General features: G+C 44.1%; 1 protein-coding gene across 7 annotated transcripts in view; it reads right to left on the reverse strand.

The window, feature by feature from the left end:
* Nucleotides 1–15,269, reverse strand: part of MAST4 (microtubule associated serine/threonine kinase family member 4) — a 537,673-nt gene extending 522,404 nt beyond the window's left edge. For 3 of the 7 annotated variants that reach the window (XM_045794229.2, XM_087862103.1, XM_087862111.1), the window contains exon 1: nucleotides 10,882–11,563. In XM_045794229.2, the coding sequence (XP_045650185.2) occupies nucleotides 10,882–11,247 (366 nt within the window). In that variant the 5' untranslated portion in view covers nucleotides 11,248–11,563. Of the gene's footprint in view, nucleotides 1–10,881; nucleotides 11,565–15,085 lie in introns of those variants that run through there. The other 4 variants (XM_045794231.2, XM_087862105.1, XM_087862106.1 and 1 more) reach the window with 3 other exon arrangements.
* Nucleotides 15,270–16,401: the final 1,132 nt, after the last annotated feature.

Below are 16,401 nucleotides of genomic sequence, written 5' to 3' on the forward strand. Positions count from 1 at the left end.
CTACAAGTGTGATCGTAATGAATAACCGAAAATTCTCCTAGCAGAATTCAGTTTCCCAAAGCCAACCAGAAAATAAAAATTGGTTTAGAGTTTAAAACCTTCATTTGTAGAAACTCACTCAGCCCATTAACTGAGGACCTAAAACTCAGGATCATAGCTTTTAAATCTTAGCTCTGACCTTAAGTTCTACAGACAGACGCCTCAGTCAAACTCTTCATGCCAAAGGCACAAAGACCTATCTGCTAAGTGGTCTTTCCACTAATGATTATTCCTTTATTCTTGTCACACCACCTAAGGTACTGTGCTAGGTTCCTGAATACAGAGAGGGCAAAGAGGCCGGGACCTTAAGGAATGCAGAGTGTATAATGTGGAGAAGGTCACTTAGCTACAGCTACAGCATGGTGGTGTGGACCCAGTGAATTACTAAATTTTAAAAGACTCTGGTAAAAGTGCAATGAATAAATGCATGTAAAACCCTCAGAATGATGTCTTGACACACAAAATGCCTCAAATGCAATTTTGTGCATTACTGTCCACTGTACACCATGCATTGTTCCTGTGGCAGGGATGTGACTTGATAGGACACTGTTCTCACTCAGAGGAGCTCACGATCCAGTAGGGGAGAGAGAGTGATTACCAACTATACTGTAGAACAACTGCACAAAATGGGAATGAGAAAACAAATGAAGTATCATAAAAGGCAAACTGTGAATTCCTGCACGATTATTAAGAATACAGACAAGAGCTGGCCTAACCCAGGAACAAGAGATGCAGCGCAACCCTCAGAAAAAGAACTTCTCCCGCCACCTTCACCTTTGTAATTCAAGTATAGTTGAGACACATGTTACATTAGTCTCAGGTGTACAACATAGTGAGCCATCTTCAACTTTAAAGTTAAAAAAAAATACTTTCATCAACAGTGCATGCACTTTTATCCTCACACTCTACCTCCTCTTACATACTTTTACATCTTCGATAGTTTTCAAAGATGACTGATGCCCAAAATGAGAGACCTAAAGCACGATGAGATGTCAAACCATTACCCAAAAGAAAAAAAAAAAAAAAAAAGTACCTTGTTCACAGAACAGTAAAGGCAGGAAAACCACACCAGGGCATTACGGGGAAAAATGGAAAACAAGAAAGTGAGAACAAAAAGGGCTTTTAAGTTTTTGGTGAATCATACAATTCCATAACCAAAAATGGTTTTTCCCCCCCAAACATTCTATTCAACTGAAGATTTACTACAATCTTCCAACTAACCTGGTTTGTTGTGTTCTTCTTAAAATTCCACAGCCACACTTCAGAAGGGGAAGAAAGAAAAATGCCAAAATGTCAAGTTGCTTCTCTAAAGGTATAACTCCTCCCAGCTGGTCTTATTCCCTAATTTTAAAACTGTTAACCTCAGCTTGCTCCAGGTGGAAATGTTCTAATTTCAACAGTGTAACTCCCAAAAATAAAACTGATGTTGACTTGTTAATAAGATTGAGAGTTCCAAGTTGTAATTTCCATTTTATCTCTTATTCAAATAGCGATTTTGCACCATGTCTAAAAGCCATCCATCACCGCAGATTAAAACTAGTCCTAAAAGGTTAGAACCATTCTGACCCTATTTGTCTTCCCACCCAGCAGTCAACAGCTTATGAGGGTAACTTAGCCAACGTCCATAGAACAAAACACCAAGAAATTTCAAAGACATTAAGTGGTACATTAAGTAAAATTTACAAAAGGAGTATTTCAAACAACAGTTACGTAAGTTAAAGGGCCAAAATGCAGAGCAAGAAGAAGGCAGTCTTTCCTTATTTGACAAGCCATTTGCCTCTTCTTCTCTGTAGCTTTCTGACGCTCACACAACACTCAATCTTTAAACTAAAGCCACACCAACTTAACCCCGAGCTTCTACTCACTAGTCACAAGAGGGCCACAAAAATGAAAGGACAGCCTTTTCTTGCGTCTTCCTGATAGGTACTCTACTCATGCAAGAGGAGCGTGAGTGAAGTTCTTTTTTAGTCAAACTTTTCAATGGTGACCTCTCTCCAGACAAACATCTCGGGCTGCCCTTCTGTCTGGAGCAACTCTCCCCTCCTCCTCTTGGCTACACCTGAGGGAGAATCCCCACAGCTGCCCTTTTAAAACAAGCCTGAGGTAATGATGACTTCAAGTAAGCCTCAAACCGTATCAATTAAGCTTCAGATAATTTCAACTAAGCACCCCAGCTAAAACTAAGGGAGTAACAAAGCAGATTTTCTTAGTTTATGTTACGTATGTAGGAGCTAGACACGCTCCTAAGAGAAACAATTTATTCATAAAAAAAGCTGTTTGTGAAAATAATCCTTTAACCTTTATACACAAAATAGATTTCATCACCACTGCCTCCCATTTCAAAACCTTAAGGTAGTTTAGGGAGCAATGATTACCCTAAGAATCAATTTTAAATTTGTAACTTCTGTGATTGAAGTCTCAATGGCACGTACAGTGATGTAAGATTTTAACCAATTCTAACCCAATTTTATTTCTCTTCCACTGATGATGCACTGGGGCCCTTCCTACACTGCAAAACATATACCCATCACTGCCTAAAGAAATGCCTAAAAACAAACATTAACACCAGAAGCCAGAGATATGATGGTATTATTTTTTTAAAACAAGCATAGAAAGGCACAAAATCATTAGGCAGGACTGAACTACATACCTACCTTCTCGGCTTATCAAAAAAGGAACTGACCAAGTTCTAAGCGGTCAAAAGACCCACATCTGATGTGAGTTTATTAATGTGCATTCCACTATCCATACTAAATAAGGTGCACCTGTGAGCTTGCCAGCCACTGAAAATACCACTCAATTACAAAGTCAAGAATAATAAAATTAAATTTTCATTTTCCACATGATAGCCTATGAAATTAGTTAAGAAAAGAAAGCCAATTTGTCAGTATTTCCATTCTCTCTCCCACATCCCTACCTCCCCCCAGCCCCCAATATCAGTACAAACCATTTGGGCTGAAAGGTTCGGTGGAAGTAAGTACCATAATCAAAATTATATCGACTGTGTCCAAGAAAGGAATTGATGGGCTGGCAAAAGAGTACAAGCTTAGGGTACAAATTCACAGGCTGTCTCACAGACACATGTGAGACAGTTATGAAGTCAAATCATTAAATAAGCAGTGAATGCTCTTCATTAAGAGAAGTGCGAGGGTCCACCCGAAACTGCACACAAGTTCTATACATTGAAGTGTGACTTTACTGTATGTGTGCCGCTGACCACGGTCCTGAACCAACATTTCACCTTCAGGGGAAGGGTTTTCTCTCCTATCCTTCCCAGGGATTATGAACAAGATGAGAGTGTGCTGAGACAGAAGGGCATAGAGAGGGAGAGACAAATACAGAGAAGCTGCTGAGGATAAGACTTATGCTGAATCTTACGTTACGCTTTAACCGAGTAAGAACAGTAAGAACAGTACCAGATTAAAAAAAAAAAAAAAAATCAGACAAAATATTGGAAACATACAAGAACAAGAATCCTGAACTGAACAATGCAGTTATATAACTAGCGGCCTGAACAAGCACATAGGGCAGTGCATGAGGTTGGTGAGAGGGAAACAAACTGCAGTCCCTGCAGCAGCTTTTGAGTTTTACAGTAAGAGCTCCTAGATTATTTTTATTTTTGCCTTAAAGGTTGACATGTTTACAGTGCCCCCAAAGAGACAAAACAAAATGGGGGGGGGCGCAATTTACATACATGAATTCTTGTACTTTTAAAAGTACTATCACACTTCTGACAGATTTCCTCTCTGTGAAACCGGGGTGGCCCCTCAAACACCTGCGTAGTCCCACCTCACCCTAATGCTTTTATGAGCCAACGCTGGCTATCAGAAAATCATTTGATGTGTCCTGTTACTCCCTTCTCAGCCTCCAAATCATTACATACGATGTTTAAGCTCATGGTCATCTCACCAGCCTCTCCACATGGTTGACGTGCTGCCTTCTGACTAAATCCCTGGGCACAGCTAGTAATTTACATGTGGCTAGAGTCTTTTAGGATATTATTTAATAAATGATCACTAAGAGCAGGTTCCATGAGTAAAAGAGAGATGTTATCTTAATAGAAGGGTTAATGAACCATACACCACATTATAAGAAATGCTCTATGAAATGAAAAGTGATAACTATGTTACATATCTACCTACTCATTAATGAAAGGGCCTGTGAGGACTACCAACAGAACAGGCTGGCAGCATAATGCATCAGGGAAGGGACCTCTAGGCTTCTAATTATTCCTGGCTATGGCATGGACATTGTGCATAAGCCAGCTCTTCCATACTTAGTAGTAATAAGAAATACCACTATGGAATGCATACTGTGTGCCAGGCATCATGCTGGGTACTCTATAAAACACCTCTTAATCCTCACGACAACCCTCTGAAATAAACATTGTCATACCCACTTTACAGAGGAGAAAACAGTCTCAGCATTAATAACCTTTCCAAAGTCACACAACCCATAAGTGGCTGAACTAGTGTCATTAGTCTATACCCTCAGGCACTACTGACCCTGACCCTAGAGCAGAGAAAAACTGGCTGCTAGCCCTGACAGGATGAAGGAGAGGAGCGCAAGCCCTTTCCAGACAACACTACAGATTTTGATAACGTGATTATAAATGGCATGGGGTTTCTTCCATCCAAAAAGTCTAGTCATCTTTTCTAAGATATAAATGTGCATGTATGCACACATACACATACACCACACTGTTTTCTCCAATGCCAGGCCACCTTGTTATGGATCCTCCTCATTGTGAGAAATTTTCTTTTTTTTTTTTTAAGACTTTATTTATTTATTTGACAGAGAGAGAGAGCGAGCACAAGCAGGGGGAGCGACAAGCAGAGGGAGACGAAGTCTTCCCACTGAGCAAGGAGCCCGATGCAGAACTTGATCCCAGGACTCTGGGATCATGATCTGAGCCAAAGGCAGACGCTTAACTGACTGAGACACCCAGGCGTCCTGTGAGAAATATTTCTAACAAGCTCTTTCTACAGTTTATCATGTTTGCACCCCGCATTATAGTTCTTCCATGCCCTTCCTCAAAGGGATAAACTGAGAAACAACTGGATTCATTCACACATTGTATCCACTAAGTCTGAGGAAATACATAGCTTTGTCACTGACTGTAAAACACTGGCAAAATATAAATATTGACTTTTCCCTAGAATACCTCAGACCAGAGGTGGAAAGGGCAAATTCCTGAGTTTTCTGATGCTGACCCTTCATTCTCTAGAAAAATACAAGCAAACAAGCTAGACCCTCATAATGTGTATTGGCTCACAAACACCACACTTCCCATCAACAGGGAAGCTCATGCAATCTCAGGGCAATTTCACCTTGTATTCACCTTGGGTACATGTTTTCCTGCAATTTACTGTGGAAATGAATGACTGCAAGGCCCTCTTCTCAGTCACCATTCCCATTAATAAAGTTTTTCCTTCAAGAAAATAATAGGCTTAAGGCAACATCACTGTGAAAAGGAGCATTAATATTCACTCTATGATAATCTCTTGAAGAAAGGTAAGTTCTTTTTCTACGATATTTCCCATGTGTTTACCTGGAGAACTACCAGGAATGAGCCCCCTGTTCCATGTACACACCGTTTATTAAGACACCGTCTTCTAGACCATCAGCTCCAGCCCTGGAACATTTAAACAGGCTACACAAGCCATTCCCAACAGCTGGGCTTCATGCTTACCACCTTCCCAAGACACAAATCTTATCATACTACTTTCTTAATTCAATCCTTCAATGACTCCCAGTACCCTTGGAATGAAGTCCCAAAGGTTCCGGACGCCCTACAGCATCCCTCTGAAGCATCATCTGATGCTATGCTCCCTCCTGCATGCCAAACAACCTACAGACCCACCATACTCTCTCCTGCTTCACGGCCTCCTGCTCTCTGCACTGCTCTGACCCCTTCACTCCTCCCAGCTATTTCCCCACTCATCCGTGAGGTCTCAGCTCAAATATCACCTCCTCAGTGAGGAACTTCTCACCTTCCAGACTAGATGAGTTACACGATACAGACACACTCCCTCACAGTCTGCTCCTCTGTACCCATTTACCACCTTTGAAACCAACTAGTAATCGTATGTTTAGGGACTATCTCCCCCAACTACACTAGAAGCTTCGTGAGATCCAAGCTATCTCTGTCTCATCCACTCTCAGGCCCTTAACACTGAGGCCGATGCTTCAGAAGAGTCTCATGCAATATATATTATCTGACTGATTCTCTGAGCTTGTGGCTTTCTTACTGAAACAGTGAGCCAAAAAAGGAGACTAAATAATAAATGCGCCAAGATTTATGCACTACTTTTGTTCAAATTATGTCGCTGCTGTGATTAATAAAATACAAACTCAAGGAAAGCTTTACTGAGGGGAGCCTGGGTGCCTCAGTCGGTTAAGCAGCTGCTTCAGCTCAGGTGTGAGCTCGGGGTCCTGGGACAGAGCCCTGAGTTGGGCTCCGCGCTCAGCAGGGAGTCTGCTTCTCCCTCTCCCTCTGCCCCCACTCTACCCGAACCATGCTCACTCAGATGTGGGAGCACGCTTTCTCTCTCTCTCAAATAAAATTTTAAAAAGAGAGAGAGAGAGAGAAGAAAAGCTTTACTGAATCCATGGTTGTTTTTGCTATTTTCTTAACCAATCAACACCAGAAATTCACCTGCTGCATCACTAGCACATGCAGGAATTCCACACACACCCCAAGTATTGCTAAACGCAGTACTCAAAATCAAACACTACTTAATAGAACAGTTCAAAGACATCCCATAACCATGCTTATTGTAACATAGGAAACTATTTCCCAACATATGTCAACAAAACAAATCCTTTAGTGTCATAGAGTATAAATGAGCCGCTTTTGTATCAAGTTGAAAATCCTTTCAACCACTAAGCGTTTTTTTCAGCCATTCTAAGAATCCTTCAAAGTTTCAAGTTCTAATATACACAGTGAAAAGCAGACTTAATACACAAGTCCCTTCAAAGGTATTTTGAATAGAACCTCAGTGATTTGGCTTTGTTCAAAATTTACCTGGATCTTGGGGCGGGCGCCACGGTGGCTGAGTCAGTCGAGTGTTGGACTCTTGATTTCAGCTCAGGTCATGATCCCAGGGTTGTGAGATTCAGCCCTGCATCAGACTCCGTGATGGGCGTGGAGCCTGCTTGAGAGTCTCTCCCTGTCCTTCTGCCCCGTCCCTGCCCCTTCTCCCATTCTCTTTAAAACAAAACGAAACAAAAACCTGGATCCATGGGATATTTTTGATAAGAGATCTGGAGGTCTGAGCATAACTCACAATAGGCAGAAACAAATGAATATACAGTCACCCTTCAATCAAATGCACAACTATTTTCAAAGATGTCATTTTTTTCCTTATTCATTCAACATATATTCACTGCGTCCCTACTAATGTATTAGAGGTACGGTGCTAGGCACACAGAACAAAATCCCTGCCCTCGAAGAGTTCAGTGAAAGCAAACAGCACCTGAGTATTTCACTAATGTCATCACCAGTTGCTTTGGGAAAGGACAGGGCAAAGTGCCTAGAAGTCTATTGAGAAATGTGATCAGAGGAACAGTCCTCCAATCTAGATCACTGTAGATTAATAGAACCCACTACCCCTCAAAACCCACAGACTCCAAATGCACAGACTTAAGAAAGCAGCAGAGGGAGTCAGATGCAGTTTATTAAACCAAATGACATGCATCATCTCTAACTCTCCAGTGTTCCACTTTCAGAACAAAGGAACTATAGTCATTGCCTTGCTAAACCATTGTTTTTAAGCACCAAAAGCACAAAGGACTGATTTAAGTCTATGAGACTCAGTAAGTTCACACACATGCTGATAGTAAGATAAAATACAAAGTACTACAAGATACTACAAGACACTACTAGATATATTCAAATCAGCTTTAACAAGGTTGCCAAAAAAATTAACACCGCAATTACACACTACATACTTGAATTTTGCTGTTTTTTAACAAGTGATGCAGTAAGTTACTGTAAAAAGAAAAAACACACTTTGGAAAGCAATGACTCTCCCAAGCTAGACATAACAGTTTCAAAATCTAAACGAATCTTTTCCCATCTTATGGGCTGCACTTAAGCCTTTTAATGCTTTTTACTCAGGGCCTTGCTGTATTAATAGTAACATTACACTAACTTTGCCCTGCCATATTACAACCTGATACAAATAAAATGCTTCCCAGCTTATGTTAATAAAAGGAGAATAACCTGAACACACACATAGTCTCAGGTTCTCTCAAAGCAACAGGTTATTTAGGCATAAATAAAAATAACAAGGCAGCCCAAGTTCATACTTCCATTTCACAAAACTTTCATCACAAATTAACTTGGAGAATTAATATTTACTTAGTACGTAATGCTATATGTTAGATACTGTACTAGAAGTAAATTAAATGGCATGTGTAAAACGCCTAACTCTATTACTATCATTCCCATTTAACGGTGCCAAAACCAGGGCTTACATGAGTGGAATGGTCCACAATCCCACATCTAGTTAATGTGGCAGTGCTGGGACGCAAACCCAGGTCTTCCCACTAACTTAGTGTTTGTAACATGACTGAACCCTCTGGAACAGTATTTATAGCTATGTTCATTTTCTTAGGAGCAGGTGGAGAGCTTACATTAGATTCTCAAAGAAGCCCACAATCCCTGCAAAAGTTTAAAAAAAATCATTGCACCATACAATCACCTGTGGGGGAAAAAACAAAATGAAAAAGAAAACGCACACTGGACTTCAAGGCCTTTCATCAAGACTATCACTTCTGTACTCCTGAGGAGGTAAAAACTCCACAGTTACAGTAGGCACTTTAAAATCCTCAGAGCAAGTCAAGATTTCCACTCCTGGATAATTTCCAGCAACCCCTGCCACAGAGTAAGTTACACAATAAATTGCAATACTGTATCAGTTTACATCCAATTCTGAGGTTTCACAAATACTGACCAATGTTATTTAGTCATTCCACTTTCGAAAATATGTTTCCATCAACCAATCCTCACTGCATTGCCTGTGAAATAAGCTATCATTATATTCACTTCCGAGAAAGTCAAACACTGTCACCCTAAGGCCAGGTTTAGGGTGTTCCAGAATTAGGATCCAAAGTGGAAGTTCCCTACTTCCCCCACCCCAAGATATGCAAGACCATGTCATTTACCCCAGAGCACCCTCTCCTAGCTACACAGAAAAGAGTAGGCATCTTTTCTACTAATGAAAACACTGAATGAGAATCGAGTAGTAAATTAGTGAGGGCATACCCCCAGCTGCCCAATGGCAAGTCTGCTCATCTTTAAAGTTGAGGCAGGTATCACAGGGTAAACACCTGGCACATACTCGGCATCTTCAAAACAGGACACAACCATTGAGGGACCCTGACAGCTCTGTGGTAGTTGTGGCACTCAGCTTAACTCCTGCCATCCTGTCCCTAAAATCAATCTGAACAATCAATGCATCCTAAATTCCTGATCAACTTTACCTTGAAGTTAACTGGTTCAAACCCATCATTGTACAGATAAAACTGAACATCAGAGGAATGCAACAACTGACCAAAGGCCTCACAACTCAGGAGCAGCGACAGTTCTAGAACGCAGGTCTCCAGACACCTATCCAGGATCCTTACAATCCTCCTGGGCTTTGGGAAATCAGTCAGGGTTACTGCCAGAAGGTTGGCCATTGACCTGACAGGGAGGACTTTACTCCTCCACCTGGTGCCAGATCCACTCTTTGCCTTCAGACTGAGGTCCCAGGGGGCCAATGTCAGGACACTGACCTCAACTTGCATATTCTGAGAGACAATTACACATTAAAGCTAACCCCATCGAAGAGGACAAAAATAGGACTCTGGCACTGAAAAATGAACTTCACAAAGAGTCTATGTTAGGATGATGTTTTATTTATAGCCCTGCCTGACCAAGATGACTTCGGCACAATCACCCTCCAAAGCAAACAATCTTAAAGATAATGAAGAACCCTATCCTTCCCTAACTGTGCTCCAAAGGCCGAAAAAAGCCAAGAAAAGCAGTGGAGAAGACACCAAAGTCAGATGCCCAATGTGTCGGGACCCGACCCACAAGTTTTGGGAGAACATTCTTCCAAGAAATCAGGATGGACACAGAAACACCCCCCCGCCCAGCTCCCAAAGAAGATGGGAGGGTCTCTATCCAGTTCGGCAATCAGCACGCATCTGGACACCCGGGAATAATCCGAATGGGAGCTGCAGGCGGGCATGTCCGCGCCGCAGACGGAAAGCTGAGAGTCCCCCTCTCTCAGAAGACTGACGCAGCGCGGACCAGCCAAAACCACCCTCAGGGGATCCGGGGGGTGGGGACGTCACTGACACGCCTCCGCGCAACTCCGGGGGTACTGCTTCCACTCGTCTGCCAGGACCCACACACCACCTCCTCCCCTCACACCCATACCCTCACCACACTCCCCCTCGGCCCGACAGCTTCGGCGGGAAGCAACGCCCACTTCGGAAAATGAGCTCTTAGTTGTGGAACAAGCTAGGCGTCTAGATCACATCCACTCACACACCCACCGTAGAAGATACAGACGTTAAGGAGTTTGCTGCTTTGACATCTTAAAAAGCACACTATCAGACAGCACCTGAAGACACACACGCGGAGGTAACAGCCACGGGAAGTCAGGAACCCACCCGGAGGCTCCTAACTGCCAGCACCCCGGCCTCGGGGCAGAGCACTTGGGGTCCCTCCCCCTCTCCCTCCCTATGCCCCAGTGCGCTCAGCCAAGGGCCGCGAGCCGGGCGGAGAGCTGAGGTCTCCGGATAGTCGGGACCCGGAGGGGGCGAGCGGGGGAAGGCGGGGCCCACCTCCTCGTCCTGCTCCTCCTGGGACGCGCTGCTGCCCCGGGGCGCGGGTGGCGCGGTTCCTCCGGGGAGCTGAGGCGGCGGCGCACAGACTCCAAGCTCAAGCACCACGCGCGCGGGAGCCCACGCGGCGGGCGGCCGGGCGCCTACGGCGCCGCCCGGTGGCGGCGGCGGCGGCGGCGGCGGCTGCTCGCGGCAGAAGCCGCCGGGCTCCCCTTCCTCCGACAGAGTTTCTGAGCCCGAGGAGGACTCGGCCGAGGAAGCGCCTGGAGAGGACGCGGCGGCCACCACAGGGACTGGAGCTCCGGGGCCGTGGCCGCTGCAGCCGCGAGGCACCGGCTCCGGCGCCTCCGAAACTTTCTCCCCCATTTCCCTCTCGGGCCCAAAGTGCGGCCCGAGGGGCGGCGGGGACGCGGCGCGCACTCAGCGTCTCCAGGGAAAGCTGCGGGCTGCGCGGCTCCAGGTTCCTCTCGCCGACGCTCCCGGGCTGCGGGGAGCCCCGCCGGCGACTACATGGCCGCAGCACGGCCGCCGGAGACCGCCGCCAAGTTACCAGCCGCCTAGACTCGGCGGCCGACGGGGGCTCCCGCGCGCGGGGACAGGCCAGCTCGAGTCCGTGCTCTACGTTCCACAATTCTTGCGCGCTGCGCCCGCGCCGCCGGGACTGCGGCTTCGCCAGCAAAACCTGCCTCGGGGCAGGAGCGGGGCCGGCGGAGGAGACGGGCAGCCCGGGGAGCCAATGGCAGGGCAGGCGCGCCGGTGGGCGGAGGCTGCGGCGCCCCCGGCCGCACGGGCGTCAGGTAGGGGAGGCGGGGCCGAGGATCTGACTACGGGCTCCCGCCGGAGCGCTTGGGGCCCCAGGGACTCGGGAGAGGAGGGGGGGAGTCCTGGAGGGTGGGAGTGGAACCCTGAATCCGAGCCAGAGGCTGGAATTCTGAACTTGGCGGGGGAGCGGCTGACCGGCCTTGGAACGCCAGGGAGAGATGGCTGAGGGGGCGGTGAGACCTTGGAGAAGAACTGGACTTTGTTTAGAAAAAGTAAAATCGAGGAAACTGACCAGAAGAAAAAGTGATAGGACTTTAAGAGTAAAAGGAAACACAGTCACTCACACGAACGCATGCTGGAGGAGAAAGGGGGCAACTTCGTGCTATACTGAGTGGGTCTAAATGGACCTGATAACCAATCCGGGATTCTCCATTTAAACGCCTTGGGCCTCAGTTTCCTCAACTGGAAATGGAGACATTAATACCTGTCTTGTCAGGTTATAGGCTGAAAATATCTAGCTAGCTAGCTAGTTATTTAGATAAAGAACAGATATCTAAAAAATAGATATCTAAATAGATAGCTAGATAGATATATGCGCATGCATACACACACACACACACATAAAGCCTCAGTAGAGTGCCTGGCTTGGAAACATGGATAGTTTTCCGAAGACTATTTTCTTTATTTCTGTTTATAAACTAGAAGATTAAGTCAAGGACTTGTACCTCTGAAAGGGAAGAAAATAACAAATAATGCCCCTATATTTAATTGGGAACAAGAATATGCCCAATTCTGTCCCCAGCCCTAAATAAAGGTGAGTTAGAAAGGGCTCTGTAGCCCTACCCACTGCCTGTCTCTCCATATCAGCTAAGCAGAGCATGAAAAGAGTTTACATTTCCAGCTTACTTTCTCCTAGCCCTAGATTGTAAACCAGCAGGAAGCAAGACCAAGGGCTTCATTTTCCTTACCCCGAAGAACTAGGAGAAAAAAACTTTCACCAAAAGCACAAGAATCACCTTGCAGCCCTCCCTTGGGCTGGAAAATGCATCCTTTGGGGTTACTGGGTGACTTAAATTTCTTGGAAGCCAGCACTCCGTTTAGCAGTGGGAAATAAATGATTCCTCACTTGCCTTCAGCTCCAGCCCTATTTTGAGATCTGGCACTGTGATCTGAGATATAAATTCAACCTGATTACATTCCACAGACACTGACTGAGATGTGTGCCAGGTGCTTGCAGGGGATACAAAGATGAATAAGGCAGGTCCCCTGCCCTTGAGGAGCTTATGGTCAGGTGAGAGATTAATGCTGCATAACATATCTCCATTACTAATTTTTTTAAAGCTGTGTAGTGCTACAAGAACAATGTGTCATGGGAGAAGGGAGGGAGTTACAGAAAAACAGTTAACAGGTCCTCAAGAATCTTACATTTTCTTTATCAGAACAGTTTTGCCAAAGGTCCTTAAGAACTGAAGAACTGGAGTTGAAAGCCCCTTCAGCTAATGAGCCCTTTTATGCTATCACGGTATTTATAAGTGATACATCACACAAAGCACTTCATTATATTGGACAGCAAGCTTTGTCCTGATCAGTTTCCTCCCCCCCCCCAGGATGAAGGGGAAGGAAATACGGCATGAACCTATTGCCATAGACAGCTGTATTGCAAAGCAGGCTCTGGCTGTCAGGCTTGCATTGTGACACTTTGGGGTTATCTGTGGGGATGTGAATACCTGCTGAGGCAAAAGGACAATTCTAGTGACTTGGCTAAGTTGTGACAGCAAGGCTGCAGAGAGAGCACAGTGGGACGGTCAGAATCCAGACCTGGGCCTCACAATAGCTTTTCTAGTCAGGAGTACTGGTCTTTATCTGAACCCCTATGTGGTTGATTCGCCAGAGCCAAAGTGAAATCAGGACTTAAGCAAACCATTCACATGAAAGAAAAGGAGAGGTTGCTTTTCAGTGCATCAGGAAAGAGGAGGCAATGACATGATCTGAATTACTAACAGGAGGAACAATGATCGTGATTCTTGCTTGAGCCCTAAGCACTGTCTGTAGGTGGTCTCATTTAAACCTGGCAACAATCTTATAAGACAGACTCTATTAGCCCCACTTTGTAGATAAAGAAACTGAGGATCTGCAAAGTCAAATAACTTGCCAAACATCACTAAGCACCTGAGATACAGAACTGTGGTTTGAATCCACCGGTCTGCTGCCGAGGCACTGTTAAACATTCCAATATAATGCTATTCAGAATAGACCCCTTTTTCAAGCACATATTTACATGCTACATTACAAATATCCACAGAGCAGGAACATGGTTGTTTTGATTCAATATGTAAAAGAATATGAAAGGATACTTGGAGAATAGTTTCTCCCACAACCATTTATCAAGCACTTAAAATGTTTTCAAACACTTTACAAATGTTAATTTTTGAAAACCTCATATCAACCCAATGAGGTAGCCACTGTTATTACTCTTATATTACATACATGAACATGTGAAAACTATGGCACAGAAAAGTTATGTAATCTGCCCAAAGTCAAACAGCTGTCAAGTGATGGAGCCAGGATTCAAACTTGAACAGTTTGGTCTCAGGGTTCATGCTTTTAGCCTCTACCGATCAAAATCAAGTACTAGATCAGTATTTAACTTTTTAAACCTTAGTCCTGCACAAGAAATATATTTTACAACTCATGACACATATAAGTACACTACAAATAAAATTCCCTGAAATAATACCTATCCTAAGTTCCTATAAGCAATGCAGTCTGAAATTTTATTACGTTTTATTGAAAGTAAAAATGCTAGTTGTGATCAGCTAAATATATTCCACACTCCACTATGACACATGCAGTCGAAAGCAGTGTACCTAATCATCCCCAGAGCTGACCCACAAGGGAAATATGACTATAGTTAAGGCTGAGAGTTTCCAGACCAGAACTAGGCAAGCTCAAAGAATGACTCTATAAATAGAAGGTAATCATAAGGTCAGGCTAGTTCCCCAAAAAATATCACAATTAGACCTATGGACAAATGCTGAGATATGGCCAAACCACTGGAACTAAATCAGTTTTGACTGATCAGAACCCTGTGGTTCACCTTTCTTATCTGATAAATTATAATCATCTTTCTCAGTGTTGAGAAAGGACTTCACCGAAAGGACTTCTCATAAACGTCCCTCATGTTAGGTATAAAAGTATGGCTTTTTTCCTGTATTGTCATTGTAGGCAAGAGCCAGAAAAATAAAAATGACTTAGTCATAGCTCTTGGAAAGCCAATGGTGTAACTTCACATGACAGAACCAGACCAGCCTACAGGAGAGGAAGGACAAGGTAATCGGTGTCCATACATTGTATGAGACATGGTCCCAAGTGCTTGGTTCAAAGACAAGAACCTCTGGGCGCTTGAGTAAGTATTCATTGTGTTCAGTGATTAAACACTTACCTTAGTTTTCTCTGTTGTCCTCCTAAGTAACAGGAGATATTGCCTCTGGGAGTCTCTGCTGTCTCTGCCAGTCTCTGTCTGTGGGTGAGGCCAAGTGTGAATATCAAGATCTGTTTCTCCAAGATGGAGGACGTTGGAGGAAAAGTCATCACATCCTTAGTCCACTCCCATTGTTTTGACCTTCCTCCTATGGATTAGGTTTACAATTTAATAAAGTTGAAATCATTTGTCCTTCCATCTTACCTACATGAAATTAGGGCAACATCAACTCCAAACAAACATTTATTCAAAATTACAAGTAAATATGTTCCTATTTAATATACTGTCATATTATCTTTAGATTATGAAGATGATGATGCTATACTTTTGGCAGGTTTTTTTTATCATCATTATTAATGATAGGTTTGGCTGCTTCCCCTTGACCAATGAAATGCAATTTCAGGACAAAGTAAACATCAATGAAAAGGTGGTCATTGAAGGGGCCTAGACTGCAGTTTCTAATTTAAACCAGAAGGTGTAGCATTATCCAGCCCATGGCTGTTTCTGACCGCCCAGCTGAGAGGAAAAGCTCCCACAGTTTCTCAGGCTTTTGTTTGTATCTAAGCCTCTAGGAAAGGAAGGGTTACAGGACAAGGTTCCAGAAGATAAGTAGAAAAATCTTTAAATGATGGTTGAACAGGACAAGGGAGGAAGAGTAGTAACGCGACTCGCAGCTGTTGGAGTCTCTGACATAGAGGTTGAGAAGGATGGGAAACTAAGCTATGTGAGTAAATTAAAAGAAGCCTGCAGCAGACCAAAGCAGAGGATGCTGCTGATCTGATCTCTTAGATCAAGGTTCCTCAGTGAGTTGTACATGAAACACCCGCAGCAGATCAGAACGCAAACACGAGAACAAAGGATGCTGGTTCCCTGGCTTCACCCAAGGTCTGGGAATCAGCATTTTTAAGCACTGGTCCAAGGGAGTGTCAAGTATACTAAAGCTTGAGGATCACTGAAGATGTTCCTAATTTGGAAATCAAAGAGCCATTTTATAGGGCAAATGTGCATGGCTCAATATAAGGTGACTAGAATGAGCCTGACTGACAGCAAGGACATCTCTTTGGACCACTTTGTTCCTATTCTCTTGGAGTACAACTACCTTTGGGAGACCAAGACAACTTAGCAGCTGGACAGAAATATGCATGGTCTGAAAACAGCCGGAAAAACTGAGCTAATACAGAAAAAGAATTGAGGATAATGTTCCCTTGAGGATTCTGTTTAAACAAAATTCAAAATGGTGACCTATTTCCCACAGAAGACTCCAATTTTTTGCATTT

This window comes from Ursus americanus, chromosome 5 (genome assembly GCF_024610735.1).
Source record: "Ursus americanus isolate L20-20 chromosome 5, mUrsAme1.1.p, whole genome shotgun sequence".
NCBI lineage: Eukaryota > Metazoa > Chordata > Mammalia > Carnivora > Ursidae > Ursus > Ursus americanus.